Source organism: Hipposideros armiger, unplaced genomic scaffold (assembly GCF_001890085.2).
Source record: "Hipposideros armiger isolate ML-2016 unplaced genomic scaffold, ASM189008v1 scaffold_608, whole genome shotgun sequence".
Lineage (NCBI taxonomy): Eukaryota > Metazoa > Chordata > Mammalia > Chiroptera > Hipposideridae > Hipposideros > Hipposideros armiger.
This window is the reverse complement of record NW_017731958.1, coordinates 800321-826000: the sequence shown is the minus strand read 5'-3', so window position 1 is coordinate 826000 and position 25680 is coordinate 800321. Positions and strand designations below refer to the sequence as shown.

At 36.1% G+C, this 25680-nt stretch overlaps 1 protein-coding gene across 2 annotated transcripts in view; it reads left to right on the top strand.

The window, feature by feature from the left end:
• FANCM (FA complementation group M) overlaps positions 1 to 25680 on the top strand; it is a 60700-nt gene that overhangs the window by 22911 nt on the left and 12109 nt on the right. For both annotated transcript variants that reach the window (XM_019624787.1, XM_019624786.1), the window contains 10 exons: positions 841 to 1025; positions 6659 to 6865; positions 8276 to 8489; positions 12671 to 12828; positions 13736 to 13891; positions 15640 to 17533; positions 22070 to 22158; positions 22245 to 22313; positions 23258 to 23386; positions 24140 to 24296. In XM_019624787.1, the coding sequence (XP_019480332.1) occupies positions 841 to 1025; positions 6659 to 6865; positions 8276 to 8489; positions 12671 to 12828; positions 13736 to 13891; positions 15640 to 17533; positions 22070 to 22158; positions 22245 to 22313; positions 23258 to 23386; positions 24140 to 24296 (3258 nt within the window). The remainder of the gene's footprint in view (positions 1 to 840; positions 1026 to 6658; positions 6866 to 8275; positions 8490 to 12670; positions 12829 to 13735; positions 13892 to 15639; positions 17534 to 22069; positions 22159 to 22244; positions 22314 to 23257; positions 23387 to 24139; positions 24297 to 25680) is intronic.

Below are 25680 nucleotides of genomic sequence, written 5' to 3'. Positions count from 1 at the left end.
ATATATATATATATAATATATATATAATGTGCGTGTGTGTGTATATATATATATAAATAAAATATATGGAAGAAAGAAGCATTGTCAACGGTCCAAGCAAGCTTAAAAACAAAAGAAAAGTGATAACAACAGTAAGCCCCACACAACTTGCAATTATTAGCCAATTGTTATGTGTGAGTCTACATGCTTTATACTGTTTACTAGTTCATTTAATCATCACTTCAATCTATTTTAGATATGAAGAAACTAAAGCTTAGATAAAATAACTACCATGGCTACATATCACCCACGGAGTAAGTGACCCGGCCTTCAAGGTCATGTTCTTATTCATGCACCTGCTGCCTCCCAAGCACAGAGACCTTGGGAGGAGCTGTGACTGACTATAGGGCATATTCTGCAGTTATCGTTGGAGAATTTGAACGTGTCGTAGATCTGGGAACACAAAGTCATGGCCTGGATTAAGACAGCGCCTTTAGTGAACAGAAAGGAAAGGAGAGGTTTATGAAGTCAGTGGGAGCTCTGTATTTCTGTACTACTGACTTAGAAGGTAAAAGGGAATAACAGGCATCATACATGAAATGAAGGACTGGTCAAAAGTGACTCAGGTCATTGTTTATTTGATTTGCTTAGAATTTTATTTTATGAAAGCTAATGAGAGATAAGGAGCCAAGGTTATTAAAATTACTAGAAAAGTTTGGAAAACCAGCAAAGGTTTAAGATGTCTTAAATTATTTTTTTGAAAGAATTATGAATTAGTATATAGCTTCAGGCTTTCTTTTGAACTAATGCTTGTCTATATGCTTTTTAAAAAGTTGTAATTAAATATTTTTTGTTATATAGCTCAAAACACATCTGAAAAGAAATGTGACAAGACCAGAGTTATGATCTTCTCTTCATTTCGAGATAGTGTTCAAGAAATCGCAGACATGCTATTACAGCACCAGCCAATTATTAGAGCAATGACTTTCGTCGGCCATGCCTCTGGGAAAAGCATGAAGGGTTTTACCCAGAAGGAGCAACTGGAGGTAATTATTTGTCGAGATGATGAAAATGAAAATAAAATTAATTAGCTTTGCACTTAGGTGTTTTTGTTTTAACTCACTGGTCAGTTGACTACTTAAACAATTTTACAGTAAAACGTAAGTAAACATAGGCCATTATTATTATTATTATTATTTTTAATAACGTAAAGTGTAATTGTTAAACAGAAAGGTTGTGGAATTATACTACCTGGGTTGGAATTCTCGCTATTCCATTTACAGGTTTCTTTACTTCCTGTGCCACAGTTTTCCATATCTGTAAACATATTTTATAGAGTTGTTGTTAGCATTAAATGAAATTGCACTCTAGAGCCTTCAATAAATGTTTACTATTTACTCATTTTAAGTCACGTAGTTATTAATTCCAAACAATTATCTCTGTTTTCTGTTATTTAAAAATCTTAATTTAAAAAAATGGTCAGAGGAAACCCTGGTGCTGTGTAAGGAAGCCGTATGCTCTAAGAGGTCTTAAGCTTTCTAAGTACTGTGATATGTTTTTGGGGGCAATTTTTTTTTTTAAAGTTTACAGCAGAGGATAGTTTATTAGGGCAGAAAGTAGCAGCTCTCAAAACGAGAGGGGGTCCTGACTGGGGTGGCCATGTAAGGTGAGGAACTACTCCTTTTATCCAATTTTTTTCTATACCTGGAGAGGAACTTAGTCCGGATGGGGAAATTTTAGTGTTGATTTTTATAAACAGGTCTTTGCCAATTAGCTATAGGTTTACACTTGGGTAGTCACTGTTAATTAGCTGTGTCTTTTTTTTTTCTTTCAAGATTTTATTGGGGAATTGGGGAAGGGAAACAGCCAAGTTGTCCTTCTATCTTAGTTGTGGAGGGCGCAGCTAGCTCAGCTCCAAGTTCAGTTGCCATCCAGCCGCCCGTAGGCAGCTCATGGCTGCTCAGCTTAACGTGCCGTGTTCAATCTTAGTTGCGGGTGGGCATAGCCCATCATCCCAAGCGGGAGTCCAACCAGCAACCTTGTTGTTAGGAGCTCGTGCTCTCACTAGCTGAGCCGTCCTGCCACCTGTGGGCAGCTCAGCGGCAGCTCAGCTTGGGCGCAGCTCACTGGCCCGTGTGGGAATCAAACCGGTGACCCTGTTGCTTAGTGCGCACGCTCTTAACCAACTGAGCCTCTCGGCCGGCCCAATTAGGTGTGTCTTTAATGTCTAATTCATTTTGATTGATCCTTTCTTGGTTCTGTTAACATTAGTAGATGAGGAATCCTTTTTTTGTTTGTTTGTTTTTAATTGGGGAATTGGGGATGGGAACAGCGCTGGAGAATTGGGGGAAGGGGAACAGACAAGTTGCTGTCCTTTTGTTCTTCAGTCTAGTTGTGGAGGACGTTGCTTCACTGGCCTAAGTTGGCAACATCATTGCGCTTTTCCTGGGGCAAGGCAGATCAGTCGCTGGCTTCTGGATGGCCGCTCACGCTGGCTGCTGGCTACACACGGTAGCCCATAGCAACCCACTGCCACAGGGGCTGCAGCCTACGCTGTCTCCGGCGACTCATGGCAGCCCAGCTCCAGGTTGGGCTGTTGTTCAGCATCTTAGCTGTAGAGGGCAGTGTCACTGGCCCTCATGTGTGATCTGAACCGGGGCCCTCTGGCGTCCCAAGCCAGTTCTTAACCAATGCACCACTCGGCCGGCCCCCGAATCTTCTTCTTTAATTACCTTTTATACCAGTCCTCTCTGCATTCAGAAGAGCCTGTTTAAGCTGTCAAGTCTGATTATAAGTACTTTAAAGGGTTCAGACATCCTAGTGGGTGATTACTACTAATTTTAACATTTATGTATAAGTGAAAAATACAGTGGATTTTTGGCTAGGGGGTCGAGGATTTTGAAATAAATACCCATAGTATCCAACCTGGTCTTTGGCCAATTTCATTATTACCCAATGTAGTTATTTCTTGAGTTTGTCCAGTACCATAGAAAACCTTATTGACTCTATTGACTTTGTCTTTTACTCATGTATGTCAATAATACTTTTATGTATGCCAGAATAACAGCCCTTTTTATTACTGCTTTATATAATTGCTTTCATAACTGCACTTTTATTTTGAAATAAGCTTTAGTGCAAGTAGTTGAAATTAAATTATCCATTTATTTAGAAATGGCAATGAAGTCAGAGAGGAAGTGGAGTGCCTGTTTTTTTTAGGGCCTTTTAGGTAGTTTCCATCTTAACAACACTGGCTTTTACTCTGAGTGAGATGGGAAGAAACGCTTGGAGAGTTTGGAGCGTAGGAGGGTTGTGGCCGGATTTATATTTTAAAAGAATCACAGTGGTTGCTGACTTAAGAATGAACTATAGGGCCGGCTGAGTGGCTCAGTTGGTTAAGAGCTTGCTCAAGAGTGCAAGCTCTGAGCAACAGCGGTTTGATGCCCGGCCCAAGCTGAGCTGCTGCTGAGCTGCCAACAGGTGGCAGGATGGCTCAGCTAAAAAACAAACAAACAAAAAACCCAGAAACTATGGGGGGCTCAGGGTGGAAACAGGAGGACAAATTAGAAAACATTATAATTTAAGCTAAAGATGATGATGGGTTGTACTACGGTGCTAGCAGGGAAGGTTTGGAAAAATTATTGAATTCCGTATATATTTTGAAGGTTGAGCTGACAGGGTTTATTGACAAATTAAAATGGGATGTAAGATAAAGGAGTGTGAAGGCTGACTGACTCCAAGGTTTTTGGCTTGAGCAACTAAAAAGAGCTGCTATTAAGTAAAGTAGGTCAGACTAGGCATCGCAGGTTTTGGAGAGTATCAGGAGCTTAGTTTTGGACAAGCCAGCTGGCCTGACTATGAGATTAGTGGTTTTCAAACTATCAAAATAAAATTAATAAAATTGAAAGACCAGTTTATTTCCTGCCAATATATCATGGATACTTTTTTTTTTTTAAGTTGCAGAAAAGAAGTTTATTAAAAGAAAAAATACATTTCAAAGAGACAGAAGTGGGCTGAGCAGTAGAGAATGGCTCAAGGGCCATTATTAGAAGAGAATACTCCAAAGAGTTTGGAGTGGGCCAGGCAAAGGAGGATGCTCTAAAGGTATCCCTTCACGGATACTTTTAAATATTACAATAAACATGTTACATATTATATTACATATTACATAAATAAATATTACAATTACAATTACTAGAAAAGTAAAATTACTGGAAAACAAACTTCATGGTCATATTTTTTATTATTAGAGTCAACAAACAGAATTACTCCACCAAGCATCTAAACCCCTTTAATTTTTGTACTTGTCCAGTAGTAACAGTTAGTAACCAGAACCAGGAATAAATAGTTCTTGGACAACATTTTGAGTAGTACTGTTTTAAACATCAAGGAGAGATACTGAATGTACCGGGGGTGCCAAAAAAAATGTACCCATGTCGACACTTTAGTCAGCGTTGCTCAAGCAGTACTGTGCTGTAATCAGAAGTGTCTAGACGCTGATGGTAACCACTTTGAGCACCTCTTGTAATTGCAGAAGTCAAAAGTGACTTGTATTCATCTTTTGTTATTGGTATATATTGAGTATTACAATTTTAATACAGTTTTTTCCTTTCTTAAAATGTGTATACATATTTTTGGCACCCTCTGTAAGTTTTGTCTTATAGGTTCAAGGATTTATGGAAATATATGTTTGGGAATTATCATTATATTGATGAGACTGGATGAAATTACCAAGTGATTGAATGGAGATAGAGTAGCTGTCCAAAGACTGAGCCTGCGGGTACTTCATTGTTGTGAGAGATAACAATGATTATGATTCCTTAGGGAATCAGAGTAAGTGGGGAGTGAAATGGGAGAAAGACCAGGAGAGCCTGGTATCCTGGGGCCAAATGAGGGGGAAGAGTAATTAAATGTAGAAATGCTGCTAGTAGCTCATATAAGATGATAACTGGGAATTGACCCTTGGATTAAGAGATGGGGAGGCAAATAAATTTGAAAAGAAGTTTCAGTGGAATGGTGGAGATAAGTCACCACTCAGAAGAGCAGGAGGTAGCAAGTATAGAAGTCTTAAGGATTTTTGCTTTAAAGGAGAGCAAAGATGGAAGTGTTTATGTTTGGCTATATAACAGTATGTTTGTATGCTGATAAGAATGATCAGTAGAGAAGTAAAAATTGATGATAGAGCAGAGAGAAGAGTATTGCTGGAATGGTCTTTGAGTAGATGAGGGAAAAGGATGGGATCAGTACAAAAGTATAGGGATTGACCTCAGTTAAGAACACGGATAGTTTATCCAAACCGATAGGGGGGAAGGTAGACTATATAGGCACAGGTACAGGTGGGTGAGTAGAAGTGGCAGTGATACCTTGTGGAAGGTCTTTTTTGATTGCTCAGTTTTTGTCATGTCACCAGCTGAGAGTGAGGATAGGGAGGAAATGTTGGAAGTTTGATGAGAGAGGAGAGAATAGAAGAGTTATCCAGGAGAATGGGAAAGTGAATGGATTAGGGAAATGTGAAATGATTTTCAGATAGCACCAAGGGCCTTTCAAGGTTAGAGGTTATGAATCTAAAATGAAACCAGTTAGCATGTTTTCCTCCAGCCACATTCAACTGCATGGGTATAGGCTCAGGCTAGGTGGAAAGTGGAAGGTAACCAGTATTGGAGGTTATAGTCAGAGAAATAGTGAGAGAGGAGCAAGGGAGACGTTGCTGCCTGGCATATGTTGTCAGTTTGGCTCAAATTTATAAAAATTCTCTAAGGGTTTGGGTGTTTTCTACATCAACCACTCGTATAGTCATATTTTTGGGTGGCATATTCTGCTACCCCTCACTGGAATGACAATATAAAAGGTAAGATATGAGGACATGTTGTTGACATAGGACATCCAAACCTCTAGAGACTTTTTAGGAGTTTATTTGAGCCAAACTGAGGACTGCTGGGAAGCAAGATCTTAAATACTAGGGAGAATGAGTTTTGCAATTCCTTTTCTACACTTGGAATTAAGGAGGGAACAGTTATGAAGATTACAAGAAGATGGGAGAAAGCAGGTTAGGGGATTAGATTACAGGATAGTTAAGATTATATGCTCTCTTAAGGGCATGAAAAAGGCATTTCAAAGGGGTACGAAAACAAATGGATAGGGCTTGCTTAAGGCAAAGATAAAGCTGCTACTAAGGCCTGAGGTGTGACTACCCACTATGACCAGTCCAGTTAGGAATTTATGACAGATCACTGTGAGGTCACTTTTGGTTAGATTTCTTATAGTGCCTCGTTTTCATCCACAAATTCTAGGAGCAATAAAACATTTTTACTTTAGATACACCTAACAATAAATTTAGGTCTAGAATGTGATGAATAACAATAATTGCTCTGGGCTGTTTACCTGCCCTATATGCTCCTTTTAGTGATGCTAAAAATAATACCTGAGGTTTCTCATTCATGTGTAAGTTGTTAGCAAACCCTTTTGAAATTACAACCATTATTAAAGCAAAAGAATTAGGACTTCCCTTTGCATTTTACCACAATTTCTTTGGGTTTAAATTGCCATTTTGACACTTCTCTTCCTATTCCATGCCTGTTTTTAATTTGATTTCACCATTTTGAGGCTAGTGGGAAAGGATTGCTTTGACCTACAATTCTCTTGCATTTACATCTAGTTAATTTTTCAATCATTTTTATTTCAGGTAGTGAAACAATTTCGTAGTGGTGGTTACAATACATTGGTTTCTACTTGTGTTGGTGAAGAAGGTTTGGATATAGGAGAAGTTGATCTTATAATATGTTTTGATGCCCAGAAGAGCCCAATTCGTCTTATACAACGAATGGGTAGAACTGGCCGCAAACGTCAAGGCAGAATTGTTGTGATCCTTGCTGAAGGAAGAGAAGAACGTGTGAGTAAACTTAGAAACATGACTTGATCATTGACATTTTGAGAAATACAGACCAAAGACAAGTATCAATCTGTTAATAGTCGAAGTCCAAACAATCTGTAGGTAATTGGTTGATATTTTTTCTCTTTGTATTAGATTCTGACTATTATTTTTTAATGAGAATTTTTGACTGGATTCACTTATCTAATTTTTATCCATATAAAAACACATTTTTGTGCTTTAGTGTTAAGTTAGACACACCTAGATACAAAAATCAATATGTGTTACTTTGTTTTACTGTTTCCCTGTGTTTCGAAGGCCTATTTTTTTGTGTTTAGTTTAGTAACTACAGTGAGTTGAGAATGGTTTTACATTTTGAAAGGTTGCTTAAATTGATCAGTCAACCAACCAACCAACATGAATATGCACCAGAGATAGGAGGATGTGGCCTGCAAAGCCTAAAATATTTATTTTCTCGCCCTTTATGGAAAACTTTGCTGGTGCCTGTTCTAAGTGATAAGGGATTTGAGTTATCTTCGTACTTTGCTACAGTCTTGGGTGACAGTCCTTCCTAAATACAATGCCGTACATAATATTATTTTCTGTTTGTTACACTGAAGTATTGACTAACTTTTGTAACTCAATGGAACTATTTCTGTGGCCAAATATATAGTTTCACATTAAAACCTTTTCATTTATTCTGATAGTTTTTAAAAATTAATTTCAAATGTTTATACACCCTTTAAAAATCATCCTGAATAATGAATTCCCCCTAATATTTTTCATGTGAATTTAGTATATTCTTTTATAACATCCAGTTATCTATAAAATGATCCCAATAAATGACATTCCTGGAATCTTGTAAAACTCTATGTATTATCAATGAGTGGGATTGGATTTTACCTAATCACTTCAACTCTGTATTCAGGTGTTAGTTTTCTTATCTGTAAAATGGTCATAATGGCCCACATTTAACTCTGTGCTGGGCAGTGCTTGGCAGTGCTCTTAGTGCTTCAGTAATGCTTTTCTTGTAAGACAGTAATGCTTTTCTTGTATACAGTAAAGAAAACTGAAGTGTAGTGAGATGAAGCAAGAAGCTGAAATAAAGGACTAGTATTAAAAAAAGCAGCTTACCTTCATATATAAGTATCAGCCTTATTCAAAAACAGCAAGATAATAAAAACAAAAAAATAAAATATTTTCTTTATACAATGTAGTTACTAAGGTAGGCTTTTATAATAATAGGTTTTGAAATGATTTTCCATAAGAGTTAATTGAACAGGCTTCAAATTCAAGACAACAGATATTCAATTCTTTAAGTATTTAAGTGGGTCTGAGTTTAAATAAATCCCAACTAATATAATAATTGCTTGTTATGGCTAAGTGATTATTATAGAAATAATATATTTTGACATTTATTTGTTTTTGCAGACTTATAATCAAAGTCAATCCAACAAAAAAAGTATTTATAAAGCCATTTCAGGTAACAGGCAGGTCCTTCATTTTTACCAAGGAAGTCCACGAATGGTTCCCGATGGAATCAATCCAGAATTACGTAAAATGTTCATCACACATGGTGACTATGAACCAGAGAAGCCTTCTCGGAACTTGCAGCGAAAGTCATCTATCTTTTCCTATAGGAATGGTAAATAAAAAATTTTGCATTTGAAACATGTATATTTTCCCTGTTAGTTTGCAGGTCATATATTGATAGATTTCTTCTTTGAGAAACTCAGTGTGAGTTCTAGTATGTTATGGGTGTTGCCTTTGGAAAGGAAAGGATATGTGATAAAGGGAAAGAGACTGGCAGTACAGACTGATGGAAACTCAGTCCTGGGAAAATTAAAATATATTCTCCCAATCGAGAGAATCCTCTTTACAAAATGTAGAAAAGAAAGAAAACAGTTTTATTATGGAATAAGCATTAAACCAGATTACAGAGTGTGCATTGTAGGCAATCCTAAGATTAATACAAAGACAGAAAGAAATTCTACCCTATTCATTACCCCAAACACTTCCAGTCCTTTATATACATATTCTCAAGATTAACAGCAACTTGTCCTCATATGAAGACAGCATCATTTGCTGTACATTCTTTGATAGTTCATCCCAAATTCACTTGGTTATTGAGGTAGCCATTTCTGTTAGCTAGTTGCTTTCATCCAGTGAAATAATAGAACTTATCTCTATGACTAGCAGATAGTGACAGCTCAGAGAAAGGTAGGTACCTAAGCTAAACTCCCCTGGGGACTGGGAGATAGGGATACTCCTATCTTAAACATCTTCCATGACGTTTAAATTTCAAAGAGACTGCTCCTAGACCCTTAAACATTTCTGGTTGAAAAGCTGGCTGGAGGTTTGCTTAGCCTTTACAAAGATTTGCATACATACCCAAGGGTTAAAGAAAGGATTTACAAACATCAAGTGCCTCTGGAATTGCTCTAAAAAAGGGGATGGGGAAGAAGGTGAAGGGATTAGAAACTGCAAATTAGTAGACACAACATAGTCATGGGGATATGAAATACAGAATAGGGAATATAATCAATAATGTTGTAAAGATTATGTAGGGTACTGGATTTATCAGGGGAATCACTTCATAGACTGTAGATGCCTGACCACTGCACTATATACCTGAAGCTGAAGTAGAATAATATTGAATGTCAACTATAATTTTATATATATAAATAATATATTGCCACAGGATGTGGAGTACAGCATGGGGAATATAGTCAATGGTACTGTAACAGCTATGTATGATGTCAGAGGGGTACTAGATTCGGGGGGGTTATCACTTTGTGAGGGGTGTAAATGTCTAACTGTTACATTGCTTTGTACACCTGAAAATTAAAAAAAAAAAATCCCTTTAAAAAGGGAAAGAGAATGGTTTCCCTTTCCACAAAGGAGGAAATTCTTTTTTTTTTTCCCCCTTCTTTTTTAAAAGAAACAGCTAGTGGCGAAGTTAGACCAAGTTATTGGTGATATTGAGCCAGTGAGAAACAAATATTTTGGTACCAGGGAGCATAATTAGTAATGAGAGTGTTGCTAGCTTAAGAACTACAGAGATTTTGGTGATATCAAGAAAATATCTTGAAATGTTAGCACTATGAAAATGAGAAACTAAAAAGTTTTTATTTTGAATTGTACTTAATCTTTAAGAAGAGCTTTTAAAGAATCACAAAATCATGTAATTGTATATTAAGATTTGGGAGGAACCTTGGGGGTCATCTTGTCCAATTCCCTGTCAAGATAGGAATGCTTTCTGCTGCATTCTTGTTGAATGCATATCGAGCCTCAACTGGAATATCTCTGGTAAAGGAAACCGGATTCCTTTGTGAGGGTTCATTCCATTGTTGATCAGCTCTATATAAAAAAGGTTCTTCCTTATGGTGAAAAATCTGTACATTTCTCTCATTGATTTACCGTATTTGCCGGCGTATAAGACGATTTTTTGGCCCTGAAAAATATGCTTACAAGTGGGGGGTCGTCTTATACGCCAGGTACACTTCAGATAGACTGCCCATAGTGCTTGCCCCGTGCCATAGTGGCCTCCCGATGCCCGACCATATAACAAACTCTGTATTTTGAGTGGAAATGTTAGGGGGTCGTCTTATACGCCCAGTCGTCTTATACGCCGGCAAATACGGTAGTTTTGTCTTCTAGATATAAAGAAGAGTGATGTTCCTTGGTTTACCTATGTTGTAGTTGTTTTCATATTTGAAGACAGTACCTTTCAAGTTTGTTTCACTGGTTTTCATACCATGACGTTTCAAGGTCCTTTCCCTCTGAGTCACCTGCTTTAGACTTACTTAAATGTGTTCCTTCCCTTAACTCAGAGCCATTAATCAATGCTTTTTGGATATGCCTATTAAACCTAATACAAATCCACTTAATAGGAATATACCTGTCATTTTACAAGACTTTGCCAAATTTTTGGTTAAAATGAAAAGATAATATGTATTTTGAATTCTCTTGAATTTATTAAACTAATAACATCAAAATTTGATTTTGTTTGCATAAATTATTCTCAGTGGTCACTGTATTTTTATAAATGTTAATTAACCATATGTTTAATAATGATTTCTAAAGGGCTACTAGGAATAGATGGCAAATTTCTTTAGAAAAATTCCAGAACCTGTCCTTTTTAAAAAAATTGAGATAACATTATCTCACCTTCATTTTTCTGTACTTTTTCCCCTTTTTCCCTGGTTTTTGAAGTGTCAGTGATTCATCTTGCCAAGATTGTGTGTATAAATGTAATCTGTATATTAGCATATAATTCATCTGGGCTTAGAGGCCTGAATTTATCTAAAGTGAGTAGGAGAGTGGAATACCTTCCTATTTCAAAGTCTTAGAGCCTCAGATTTTTCGATCTAAAAGGGACCTGAGAGATCACTTAGTTCAAACCCTTATTTGACAAAAGCTCCTTATACTATTTGGGAATAGCTAAGTCAGAAGTTTCCTGTTTCCTAATTCAGTAGACTTTCTGATTTTTGTTCTGTCCTCAAATGTATTCGACAAGAGTTCCCGCTTTATAGTGTTTATCTTTTCCAGCTTGGCAATTTTCCTTTATAGAAATTATGGAAGTCAAAAAGGGTTAGTTTACATTTTTTTTTCTCCTCCTAAGATTTTATTGGGGAATTGGAGGAGGGAACAGCGTTGGGGAATCGGGGAAGGGGAACAGCCAAGCTGTTGTCCTTTTGTTCTTCAGTCTAGTTGTGGAGGATGCCACTTCACTGCCCATGTTGGTATTGTGATCATTGAGTTCTTCCCGGCTGAGGCAGATCGGTCGCAAGTCTTTGGATGGCTGCTCACAGCGGCTCATGGCTGCTCACGCTGGCTGCCAGCCACTCATGGTAGTTTACGGCAGCCCACTGCAGCCCCACTGCATCCTACGCTGTTGGGGGCAACTCACGGCAGCCCAGCTCCAGGTCGAGCTGTTGTTCACCATCTTAGCTGTAGAGGGTACAGTATCACTGGCCCATGTGGGATCTGAACCAGTGGTCCTGCTGCTCAGAGCTCATGCTCCCAAGCCAACTCTTTTCTTTTTTAATTTTTAATTTTTTTTAGCTGAGCCATCCTGCCACCTGTTGGCAGCTCAGCGGCAGCTCAGCTCGGGCCAGACTCGAACCGCTGTTGCTCAGAGCTCAAACCTTTGAGCGAGCTCTTAACCAACTGAGCCACTCAGCCGGCCCCTCCCAGGCCAACTCTTAACCAACAAGCCACTTGGCTGGCCCTAGTTTAAATTTTTTTAAAAGTATATTATTATGTCATTTTTTTAAAGCAGTGGGTATTTTCTGCCCCTTCAGACCTCCCCCCCCGACACCCCAAGATATCACCAAAATCTCTGCAGTTCTTGAGCTAGCAACACTCATCACTAACGGTGCTCCCTGGCACCAAAATATTTGTTACACATTGACTCAATATTCAATACGTAAGCTAAAAATCTTTTGTAGTTTTGGGGTTCCCTTCTTCCCCAAGCTTCAGATAGCCTTTCCAGTAATGTTATGACAGAATCATGGTACTAATTTTTATTTGTAAATTATCTGACTGTTTTGTGCCGGGTTTTAGACATTGAAATGGAGAGAGTCCAAAAGAGGCCAGGACTGAGAGCCTAGCTACCTGGCTCTGTTTTGTTAAGAAATCATTACCAAAAGTTAGTTCCTAGACAGAAGGGTGCACTAGTACGTTCAAAGAGGTGAGAGGAGTTTAGGAGATATGTAGAAGCGGGAAGTGCTTTAGCAGAGGTGGTTAGACAGAGTTGATGTATATTTTGTGTTTGCCCAGCAGATTTTTTTAACCTCTTTTCAATTACTGTTCCACTTATAGGAATGAGGCAAAGTAATTCAAAAAAGGATTTGTTCTTATCAGAAGAAGCATTCAAATTATGGAATAGACTTTATAGATTAAGAGACAGTGATGAAATTAAGGAAATAACATTGCCTCAAGTTCAGTTTCTATCTTTACAAAAGGAGGAAAACAGACCAGTAAGTCGAACATGTTTTCAGAATATTAAACTCTAAGTTTGTAAAATTTCTGCTTTTCTTATATTCCTTATTGTATATATATCTTTACATGGCTAATATATTTACATAAATTCTGCTTTTTCTTCATTACTTTCTACCATATGAACATTTATATGTAGTCTAATTTACATGATATATTACTCTGCAGTATACCATAGTTTGACTGCTTCCCTGTTGTGTTTTGGAATTCTTTTTAATATATTAACTAACATAAAATTATGCTCTCATGAGCATCTTTGTATTTTTCGTTTTGAAATATAGTAAAACTTTAATTTGGATATTATTTATTTTGTTTTATGAACAAATTATTGATAAACTTAATAAAAGTAAAGAGAATTTGTTAAAGGTGACTTATCTGCCTACAAAGCTGGAAAAATAACTTCAGGAAAGGTTCCTTTTAGAGGTTTATAGTACCTGAAATATATGGCTATTCAGAATTTGTATTTTATTCACTAACAGGGAAAGTGAGGCATGGTAGCAGGCATGAAGAATTGGGATTAGTATCACTGAGAGATTATGAATGCCTCGTTATTAGATTATAGGATATAAAGCTAGCAAAATAGTTTTGAAACCACACATTTTCTTAAATATTTGCTCGTAACATGGAACTATATAAACAGGAATATAGTCAAGTAGTAACTCATTTAAGCATTAAATTACATTTATTGAAAAATTATTTAAAGGGCAACTTTGTACTTTATGAAATTATTTTCTTTTTTCTCCTGAGAATTTAGTTGAAAGTATCTAAATGAATTCAAATTTATGTTAAGCTGATTACCTATGTATTAAGTGTTTTTTTAAATCAGTTTGTGAAATTTGAGTATGTGTGTTTTTATCATTTTTATTATTTTTTAAATCATTCATCAAGACTCAAGAACCAACCATTGGAATTCATCAGCTCTCTCTCTCTGAGTGGCGAGTATGGCAGGATCGTCCTTTTCCTACGTATCAAGTTGACCATTCAGATCGATGCCACCATTTTATAAGCATTATGCAGATGATAGAAGAAATAAGACATGAAGAGGTTGGGTTTCATTGTAACTTTCTCTTGCTGGTTGAAACTAGAACACTATTCTGCATAATATGAAGTCATTATAATAAACAAATATTTATTATAAATAATTACAGGTAGATATTTTGTTTTTCTGTATAGCTCCTTCTGATCTCAATAAGGATACAGTTTCTGCCTTAGAAGTAGACTTAATTAGAAGAACATCATCTATAAATATTGATAGACCAGAGTTAAATTTTGATATACTTAATGACTTATATAAACTGTTTGTGAAGCTTATTTAGGATTTGTGTTAGATGGGATTTATTGAAATAGTTTCCCTCACATAGGTCATTTGGTATGTCTCTTATATCCTGGTGGTAGGTTAGAGAATTATTGATTCCTTGAGTAGTTTTCTTTTTTATTTCCTTTTTTTTTTTTTAAGCTGAGCCACCACCCCCTGGTGGCAGCTCAGTGGCAGCTCAGCTTGGGCCGGGAATCAAACCGGCGACCCTGTTGCTCAGAGCTCGCACTCCTGAGTGAGCTCTTAACCAACTGAGCCACTCGGCTGGCCCTTGAGCAGTTTCTTGATTATTCTTCCTTGAGAGAGTCAGAATGATGAACCTATTATAAGAGTGAAATTAAAATGCCTAAGTTAGATTCCAACACTCTTGTGCATCTGTAAATTACTTCATCTCTTTGTGCCTCAGTTTCATCTGTAAAATGGGGATAATGATAATACCTTCTTCATAGGGTTGTTGTGAGGATTAAATGACTTAATACGTGTAATGCACTTAGAATAGTAACTGGCACATAGAAAGTACTCAGTAGATTGTAGCTGCTATTTTTATTACTAGTTCTTGTTCATGAATGCATATAGATAAAGGAATTAGTTGTGAATCCCAGCAAAACTTGTGCCATCAAATTAACACATTTATTTGGTGTCCTCTATATGTCATTCTCTGTTCCAGGCCCTACGGCTTCTTCAGTGAAGAAGCCAGATAAAATATTCTGTTTATGGGGAGCATATATACTACCAGGGAGAGAGACATTCTCACATTAATATTTCTTATTCAAAAAGTGGAAAGTTAACTGCTTAAGTCCCTGAATAGTTGAGGGATCATGACTAAAGTAGCGTTCATGGGGAGGAGGGAAGGATGAGCTAGCAGTGATGGGGACAGTAGTTCTAGATTTAGAGATAAGTAAGACTTAGAAATCCACTGTAAGAGTTCTTGGTTGGGAAATCTGTTAAAAATAGTATATTCTAGCCTACAGCCTAGTAGATATACAGGTACCATTATTTCAGATGTTTTAAAAGTTGTTCTTAGTTTAACTTCATCAAGAGAGTAAATTTAATGTATGTATGTATGCTTTTCATTTATATATATATATGTATATATATATATAAATTAAATATTTGTTTTTAGGAAATTAGAATGATTGTTTAAATGTTAGAAGTAAAAAAACTTAGTGTTTATAATTTTATTTTCTGTAGTCATTAAATTTGTTCTTTCTACAAGTAGCTATGGGTCTCCCATATATTAAGCACTGGGGATGCAAAAATATTAACTAATTAAAGAAATTTATTATAATTTCACAGTAGTATCATTTATGATTTGTTTGATTTATCAGAATAATTTTTAAGGTGTAAAAGAAAATCTTTTGAATAATGTAATATTGTTTAGAAAATATTTTAGCATAGAGTAAAACTCATCTGTTAGAATTGGCTTTTTTTGTTTTGTTTTATTTTTCTGTAACTTTTTCATTTTCCTTCTTTATAGGGAGAATGCAGCTATGAATTGGAAGTTAAACCTTATTTAAAAATGGAAGATGTTACTGCTCCCAGGAACCAATACAATCTTGCCAATGGCACCGTTACTAGTAACAAGAAATCTTCATTTACAAAGAATACAAATCAAGCCAGTTCATTCTCAGTGACAGAACCTGATGATGAATGTGCTGAAATATTTCGACAACCTCATATAAAACCTACTAAAATTGTTTCTCTAAAGAAAAAAGCTCCTAAAGGACTGAAAAAAGATCAACCTGAAAAAGAAAATAATGATGTTGTTATGGATTCTGTAGATACTGGTGGCAGTTCAGTTGTTGAAAATATTCTTCAGGCAGACCTGAATGATAAAAGGACATTAGGTACAGATGAAGTTGCTGCCGCATGTGCTATCAGTGAAAATGCTAACCAGCCACATGGATTATTAACAGAATGTCAGTTTACAAATAAATCTGCTAGTTCATTCGCTGGAAATTTTTCAGATTCTGGTTATAACAGTTTCAGTGATGAGAAATCTGTTTTATCTAGCTTATTTCTTCCATTTGAGGAAGAGCTTTGTATAGCTAGAACAGATGACCAGTTTTATAATTGTTATTCCTTAACAAAAGAGGTACTTGCTAATGTAGAGAGATTTTTATCTCATTCTCCTCCACCTCTCAGTGGACTCTCAGATTTGGAATATGAAATTACTAAGGGTTCTGCACTTGAAAATTTGCTTTACCTGCCCTACAGAGAGTTGCAAAATGATAAATCTACTTGTTTAATGTCACATTCAGCTATAAATTCTCAACAGATTTTAGAATTGAACTCACTTAAATTTATTAATCATCCTCCTGAAAAAAATAGCCTTTATAGTGCAACTAATGATAAGATTTCTGATGAGCCAAGCTTCTGTGACTATGATGATAAAGTACGGAGAGATACTAAAAATGAAAATTTCGTATCCAGAAATCATACTCAAATAAACATAGGCCCTCCTAAGTGTTTTGTTGAAGAAAACATTTGTGGTGTTGATAACAATGGCCTCCCAATATTGCTCACTGATCAGGATGAGAGTTTACTACTATTTGAAGATATTAACACAGAGTTTAATGATGTAAGCCTTTCTCCCTCAAACAGTAAAAGCAAATCTTTACATGTGTCAGACAAAACTCGTACAAGCGAAATGACACTGGTCCCTCAGTTCTTAATTTCTGATGAACTTTTGTTCGACAATAATTCTGAACCCCAAGATCAAATTATCTGTGATACTAATAGTTGGAAATCTCATGAAGATTTGACAGGTGTATGTAAGGAAAAACTGAAGAATGATGAGTATGTTTTTGACTACTCTAAGGATTTATTTTCTGTTAACTTTGATTTAGGATTTTGTAGTCCAGATTCTGAGGATGAAGTATTAGAACATGCATCAGATACAAATAAGAATAAATTGTTAGATCTATCTGGAAGGTGTTTGGGTAGTAAGGAGATAAATGTTGGAAATTATGTTTCAAATCAAGCAGTAATACCAAGAGATCATGTTGATAGTTCTACAAGTAGAACCATTACTATCTCATCAAGTAAAGATAAGCAGAGCCCAATTTCTCCACGTTTTTCATTGAGTACAGCAAAAAATAAGCAATTCATATCTCCTGGTTATTCTCAGTTTGCTTGGCCAGTAGGAGAAAAAGTTATGAGTACACCACTTGCTAAATCAAACACATTGAATTCATTTTCTAAAAAGAGAAAGGAAATGCCTAGGACACCAAATTCTAATAAAGGAAAAGTAAATCTACAAAGTTTCAAAGAAACATTGAATTCAACTTTTGATGATTCGGGACTTTGTATAGAAAAGGAGAAAAGCAGGAAACAAATCAGTCTATGTCAATCCTGTCATTCTGCTGAAGGTAAGATTTCATCTTTATAAAACATTAATCTTTCTAGAATAATTACTCTAGATAACCTGTAATTTTTCAAAATGTAATTTCTCAGTATGTGGTGTATTTAATTAGATAATGTATTATATAGTTCTTAAATGGGTGCTTACTGATATAAGATTTTATCTACATATATATTTATGGTATGCATCCATGGGAAAGGTATTACACTGTGATTTGGCCATAGCCCTTAATTGTAAAACACAAACAATTGTGTGATACACACATTTGAAAAGATACCAGTAAAATGTGTACATAACTACTAAAGGAATAATAAGATAGTGGATGTTTAGGAGTTTCAGAACATGTCAAAATTTTGAACTGGATTAGATTGGAAATACGGATTTTTTAAATGTAGATATTCATTTTGGCTCCTCAGGAATATTTATGAGTGGGATGTGTTGAAAATAATAAAGAAAATTTGGATGTTATAAAATGATGGAAACAAAGGGTAAGAAGGAAAGTGTAAGATTTTGGTGCGCTAGTCTGAAGTAGAGGGTTATATAGCAAAACAGTTGAGAAATAAGACTATTTGGAGGACTGAGACAAGACCACAGAATATGCTGAGGAATCGCTGCGTTTCTATGATCTAATTTACAGAAAAGCTAGAAAATACTGTAGTGATAGGTGTTTGATATTAAAATGATAACTCAACTCTAATTAATGTATAGATTATTATAGCAGGCCATTAATGGATTTTACTCCTTATGGCTGTGGAAAGGAGTAGTTGTAGGATACAATGAGTTTCTTCTGTAAATCTTTTTCTTATGCTATTCTCAGTAGCATTGAGGGCATGATTCATGAATGTTTTATTTAAGATAAAAGCTTGTTTAAAGTAAGTTCTGGAAATATGTTTAATTTTTAAAAATTGACTATTCTGCATAGTTTTGGATATAGTCTGACGTGTATTTTTACTATTTCCTGTTAGCCTTTAATATTTGCTCTAACACGTTTATATTATAAGTCTGTTATTGGATGAAATTTTTTCTTGTGTTTGTGTGAGATTTGCATTAAAACTTTTTTTCTAGCATTGTACTTAATTACTAACCATGGGCAATATATTCATTATATGTATGAATTATTTATTCAAATATTTATTTAGTATTTTTTATTCCTCCTAATTGAAAAAGAGGATTTAAGATCATTTGCTGTGTTATATGTATACAAAAATAGTTCATTAAAACACCACTAAAGCAGTTAAAAGGAAAGCCTCCTGGAATTAGGTGGTTACTATAGCTGAGCCCTGCATTTAATTCTAACTTCCTTAGAAGGTAATGAAAAAAGAAAAACTGGTTGGGTTATACAGTGGTCATCTGTAAAAAGGATTTATTCAAGACGTTTTATTGGCACAGAGTGTGAGGAGGAATGTACTGTATGAATTTGTACTAGTTATTTATTGCTATGTAACAAATTATTCCTCAAAACTTAACACCTTGAATAACAAATGAATCTCACAGTTTCTGTAGTTTAGGAATTTAAGAGTTGTTTAACTGGGTGGTTCTAGTTTAGGACTTTTCATGAGGTTACAATCAAGATTTCAGCTGGGATTGCAGTCATCTGAAGAGTTGACTGGGCATGAAGAATATGCTTTCAAGATGGCTTGTTCAGAATGGGGCGGGAGTGATGGGAGGCACACAGAAATCTCTGGTCCACAGCAATTCTAAAATCCAGCAGAACCGAGATTGGAAGTCCTTTGATTAAGACTCGAAGCCTGTGAATAATTCTCCATGGTTTTTGGCTTTGTCCTCTGGATGCTTGATCCTTTTTCATAACTGGTAGTACCTGTGGAGCTTTCTCTGCCTGCTTCCTCTTAGTAGAAATTTGAGAATCCAAAGGCCTCTTTTCATTTTGTCCTGTCTGCCCCTTTCAGTTGTAGCTGGCTGTGTTTCTTCCCATATAATTCTCATGAATCTTGTGAATCTAATTGGAGTTTATTCCATTAGACACTAGGCATGCCCACAAATCTTTTAGAGGTAACTCCTTCACTACCCTGGGCTTCTGCTGAGATGTCTAGAGAGAGTTTTTTAATCTTCTTAGAAGGCCTGTTATTTGAGAGGATCTGTGAGAGATATCCTTAAAATATTTAGAGGGCCTTTATCTGACTGATTGGTACTTTGAGGCGCCATCTTTAATCTTTCTGAGGTCTTAAAGCATTTACAGTTACACCCTCAGCTTCATCTGGACAGTATTTCCCTGGCAGTCCTCTAGATTAGCTCTTTGCCTGGAAGATTTCTTAATTTCACATTGTTTGCCAGCTGGAGAAGCTGCCAGCAAGACTCGACTGTTTCATGTTTAATAGCCCTTTATTTATTTAGTTTATCTCCTCTTGCAATTTACATTAACAGCAAGAAGCACAGGTGATACCTTAAACATTTTGTCTAGAAACCCCCTTAGCTAGTTATTTCATTCATTTGGTACATTTTCTCCTTTCCATGTTTCTGCAATGTTGCTGAACTTTCTGGCAGTACATAAAGGATTCACTTTCCTCCGATTTCTAATAAGATTTTCTTTAACCTCTCACCCATAGCCTCCTTAATGGCCTTTAATCTTCCTAGAAATTGTTCCCCCAAACAATTCCTTTAAGTCTCTTTAAGCTTTCACTAAAACTCTCCTCAAACATCCTTTTATTTACTGTCCCCAATCTAGTTCTAAAGCTCCTTCCACAGTGTAGGTTTTTGGTATGGCAATCCCCTATTTCCAGGTACCAAAATCTGTATTATTTATCTATTGCTGTATTAACAAATTACTCCCCAAAATAATGGCTTAAAATGACAAACATGTATTATTTCACAGTTTCTGTGGACCAGGAATTCGAGAGTGGCTTAGCTGAGTGGTTTTGGATCACGTTGCTATTGGTAGGAGGCCTCAGTTTCTTGCCACATGGGCCTCTCCACAGGGCTGCTTCTTATATCCTTACAATACAGCATCTCGATTCCTCCAGAGTGAGTGAGTGAGACGAGAGAGAGCCAGGATGAGGCCAAAATGACTTTTATAATCTGGACTCTGAAGTAATGCACCTTCACTTCCATTATGTTCTTTTCTTAGAAGCAAGTGATTAAGTCTACCCCACACTTAAGGGGAGAGGAATTCTGATTCACCTTTTGTTTTTTTAAAAGATTTTTATTGGGGAATTAGGGGATGGGAGCAGCGCTGGGGAATTGGGGGAAGGGGAATAGACAAGTTGCTGTCCTTTCGTTCTTCAGTCTAGTGGAGGACGTTGCTTTACTGGCCCAAGTTGGCACCATCATTGTGCTCTTCCCCGGGTGAGGCAGATCAGTCGCAGGCTTCTGGACGGCCGCTCACTGCGGCTGCTGGCCGCTCACTCTGGCCGCTGGCTACACACGGTAGCCCATGGCAACCCACTGCCACAGGGGCTGCAGACTACGCCATCGCCGGCGACTCACAGCAGCCCAGCTCCAGGTTGAGCTGTTGTTCAGCATCTTAGCTGTGGAGGGCAGTGTCACTGGGCCCTCATATGTGGGATCCGAACCGGGGCCCTCTGGCGTCCCAAGCCAGCTCTTAACCAATGCGCCACTTGGCCGGCCTCTGATTCACCTTTTGAAAGGGAGGTGTGTCAAAGAGTTTATGAACATATGAGTATCTTAAAACAACCACAGGATTCTTACAGAAAGTTTCATAAAGACATAAAACAGCGGTTCTCAACCTGGGGGTTGCGACCCCTTTGGGGGTCGAACGACCCTTTCACAGGGGTCGCCGGGTACTTGTATGTGGGTGTATCTGCATGTGGGCCTGGAGATGGATAGAGGAGCGGTGTCTCGGTTCCTAAGACCATCGAAAATATGTGTTTTCCTATGGTCTTAGGCGACCCCTGTGAAAGGTTGAGAACCGCTGACATAAAGCATTATCTTCAATAAAAATTTTACGGAAGTGCAGAAATAGAGCTTTGTTTAAATATCTGAATATTTGAAACATTTGATTTCATCCATGAGAGTTTTTTTTTTAGCATTCTTTCCACTCGCCACATCTATTCCAGTTACAACATTTTGGTGAATATTTTACTAATATTTATTTCATGTTTGTGCACGCGTGCGCGCGCGCACACACACACACACACACACACACACACACACAAATAATCCATATATTGGTTTGTAGCCTGAATTATCACTCTTTAACTCCAACTAGAAAGAGAATAAGACACAAAGCACAGAAAGACTATAGATTTTACAGATGAATTCTAGAACCACTAATAAAATTACATTTTATACTCTCCTGGCCTCCTTTCAGTTAACTTGTAAAATTGAACCTGAGTCAAGTATGTGTTAGCGAAAGTAATCATCTCTTAATTTTCTCACTGGCACTGTTTTATTTTTCTGTCTCTTCCCATGCTGATTTTTTTTGCCTAACTTCTAAAAAACTATCATTTTTGAGAGTAAGTAAACATTGAGATTGACAAACAATCCTTACTGTACTCATCAATAAAATAGTTGTGGTTGGATAAACTTAAACCTATTGACCATGTTTATTATTTTTAAATAAATTTAGATGAACAATTAACAAGCAATGAAAGTGAAGATGAGATTTTCCGAAGAAAAAGTAAAAAAACAAAAGGAAATGTTTTAGAATCCCCCGAGGTGAGTCATTCAGTAATTACAATAAAGGCTTTTTATTTGTCCTTATGTCTATTTTTTTAACCTTTTACTTTATCTACTTTATCTAGGATCAGAAAAATAGTGAAGTTGATTCTCCGCTCCATGCCGTAAGAAACCGCAGGGGTCCTCCAAAGAAAGTAAGTACATACACAGATAATGTATAGTAATTCAAACTCTTTTGGAATAAATATTATAAGAAAAATATGTGTATAGTGAATGTAGGTGCATTTGATCTTACAGGTATATAGTTAGCAGAAAAGTAGATAGCAAATTCTATTAATTAAAAATGCAGTCAGTCCATATTAACTTTGTATACTCATGTAAAATTAGAAAAATTACTTCAACTTGCTACCTTAACTAGAATGTCTGATTAATTTATCAGAAGTGAATTAAAATATTGATAATGCTAATGATCAGTCCACTTTAAAATTATTTCTATTAATTGAAATTATTTTGATAAACTTCCTTTGATTCTTTTGTTTGGTTTTATATTCTATAAAAGATATAATGATAGGCCTCCTAGTCCAAATTTGTTATTGTTATATTGGTTTCTTGGTTTGAAAGGACTCATGTATGTTTGGACTGATTTTGATACCTTTATTTACAGACTTAATTATATTTTGTGAAGCCTTTCAGAATCAGTTAAATTAAAAATACAAATTTTCATTAAATACATTTAATGTAATACTAAATTGAATGAATACTATACTAGTATTACTTCTATTACCTAATTTAGTATATTAGTACCTATTATTACTAACTTTTCAATTATTATGTATTTACAACATGTCTCTGAGTTGAGAGCATTTTATTTTTCTAACAAGAAAATACGTTTTTTTTGTGTGTTTTTTTTTTAAGCTGAGCCATCTCAGCGGCAGCTCAGCTTGGGCTGTGAACCGAACCAGTGACCCTGTTGCTCAGAGCTCGCACTCTTGAGCAAGCTCATAACCAACTGAGCCACTCGGCCAGCCCTAAGAAAATACTTTTAAAAAAATGAAAATAAAATCAACAACCCTTGAGAAATACATTAAGATACAATAATCCAATTATATATTCTTATGCAATATTCTAATTATTATAGTTAGCATTATCATCTAGTGATGAGAGTGAGAATTTTCACAAACAACATCCACAATTAGAAGATGTCAAAGGTCATAACAGGAATTCCAAAAGAGGCATCAAAATCCAAAAGAGACAGAGTCACCAAAAGGTAAACTTTTTTTAGTTTTTTATTTCTCTATATATTGTATATATCCTATATATGCATTTAATTAGTAAAGAACATTAGATTTTACATAGAAGTAGATTTCTCTCTATAATTTCTTTATAGAAAAAAAAATCCCAAAATTAAAAAATATTTTTACCCTAATTTTGCTTTTTTTACTGGAATTAAAATCGCAAGATGTGGTATTTTTCTTTCTTTTTGTGTTTTGAAACTATCTTGCAGTGTTGTTATTTTGAATAAAGACACATTGGTGTATTGTGAATTTAAGATTCAAATTGAAGAATACAGAGAGACAGAAATTTGAGTTTTAGAATGTTTGCTTTTACAGTCATTGTATTATCTTTCTTATCTCTATCCAATATTCACATCCCTGGAAAAAAATTCTCATACCTAGTTTTGATCAGTCCTTCTGTGGTGCAGTATTTTTCTGGCAAAATTAAAATAGCCGGAAGACTCAGGTGACTTTATGCTTATTAAAAAAATAAAAAAGAAAGAATAAGAAACATTTCACAAGCTGAACCACAAGCTAACGAGCTGACTTGTACTTCATCTTACTTATAAGAATTATGAGAAAAAATTTAAATAGGTATGCCACTTTATTAGTTCTTTTTGCAGTTTTCTACTTTTATTTTTTGGTCTTAAAAGCATTGGCAGGAAATCCGTTTTCCAGAACTACTTCCAATTACTTAAGTAAATGATTTTCTTAACAGTATCTTCTTGTTTTTTAATTTGTCTTAGCTTTTAGCTAGGAAGTTTTTACATGATGAAGCAGAACTTTCCCAAGAAGATGCTGAATGTGTTTCATCAGACGAAAGTGAGGAGTCAGAAAATGAAAAAGATACCTCGTTAATTGACTTCTTAAATGATGAGACTCAACTTTCACAGGCCATAGATGGTAAATGATATAATGATGCTTCTTTTTCTTTTATTCATTGCTTTTAATGTGGTTATATTTAAATATTTTAGTCACTTTTCAAAGAGCCTTGACTTTAAAGGGAATTAAATTTAGTATGTGTGAAATATTTGGTCATTTTCCTTCAAGTTTAGTATATTTGATTTATTTTAACCTGGCTGTTTATAGGCTTCTGCTAATTTGATTATATCCCCCCAAAACAACCAGGCTGACCCAGTATCAAATGTCCATTTAACAAATATTTAGCTCCTACTATGTGCCTGGTACTATGTAAAGTTCCTGAGAAAGCTCTATCCGTGAACTAAATTGACAAAAACCCCTGCCCTTATGAAGCTTATATTTGAATGGAAGGAAACAAACAATACACATGATACCTACATTATTTAGTATATTATAAGATGAAAAATGTATAGAAAAATGAAAAAATTGAGTAAGACGAGGATTTATAGTGACAGAGGTAGGGGGATTAAAAACGGACTAGCTGCAGTTTTATAGAAGGTATTCAGGGGCGCGCCTTACTGAGAAGATGACAGTGATCAAACTCCAGAAGGAGAGGAGAAGGTTAGCACTGTGGATCGTTAAAACCAGCTGAGACACGAAGCTAAATTTATTCAATTTGCTGAGTAACAGAGATCTACTTTTGGTAGACAGTGTCTCCAAACAATTCTTGAGCAGATCTTACACACAGCACTTAAAGAGAAGATGACTCAGATCGGCTGAAATAGAAATAGAGATTCTAGTGGGCTCTTCAGTGTTCTGATCTTTATAGGTCTTACCACTTTCTGCTCTTGCAGTCCCTGATATTATTTAAGACAGCAGAGTTTTCAGTGCTGTCATTGATGCTGATGTGATTTGCAGAATAAGGTGTCTTAGTATTATGCCCGTGATGCTTGTTAACTGAAGTGGCTTATGCAGGTTTGCAATATGATCTAGTAGGAGACCGTTGACATGCAAAGACGACAGGTGGTGTAAAGGCCCTGAGGCGGGAGCGTGCCTGGCATGTTCCAGGAACAGCGTTGTGGCTGGAGTGGAATAGGGGGGCTGTCACGTCCAGCGTGGCAAGGGCAAATGGGACACGAGAGGGGCGGCACAGATTGAATAAAGAGAGACAGAGACAGAAGTAATATTTAAGTGCGAGACCAAGGGACTCAGCCTTCAGAGAGTCAGACTGAGCCACCGAATCCGGTCTACGCTTGGTTTTTATTGAGAAGTAAAACTGCTGTTGATCAGATTAACATTCCGTTGAGGTCAGTGCCTCAAAGCCTTATCTATTAACATATCCATTATGTTCTAGCATATGCTATGCCTTCACATATCCACCACATAGCCCCAGGACACCTTGTTACTGTGTCCTCCCAGAGGAGAT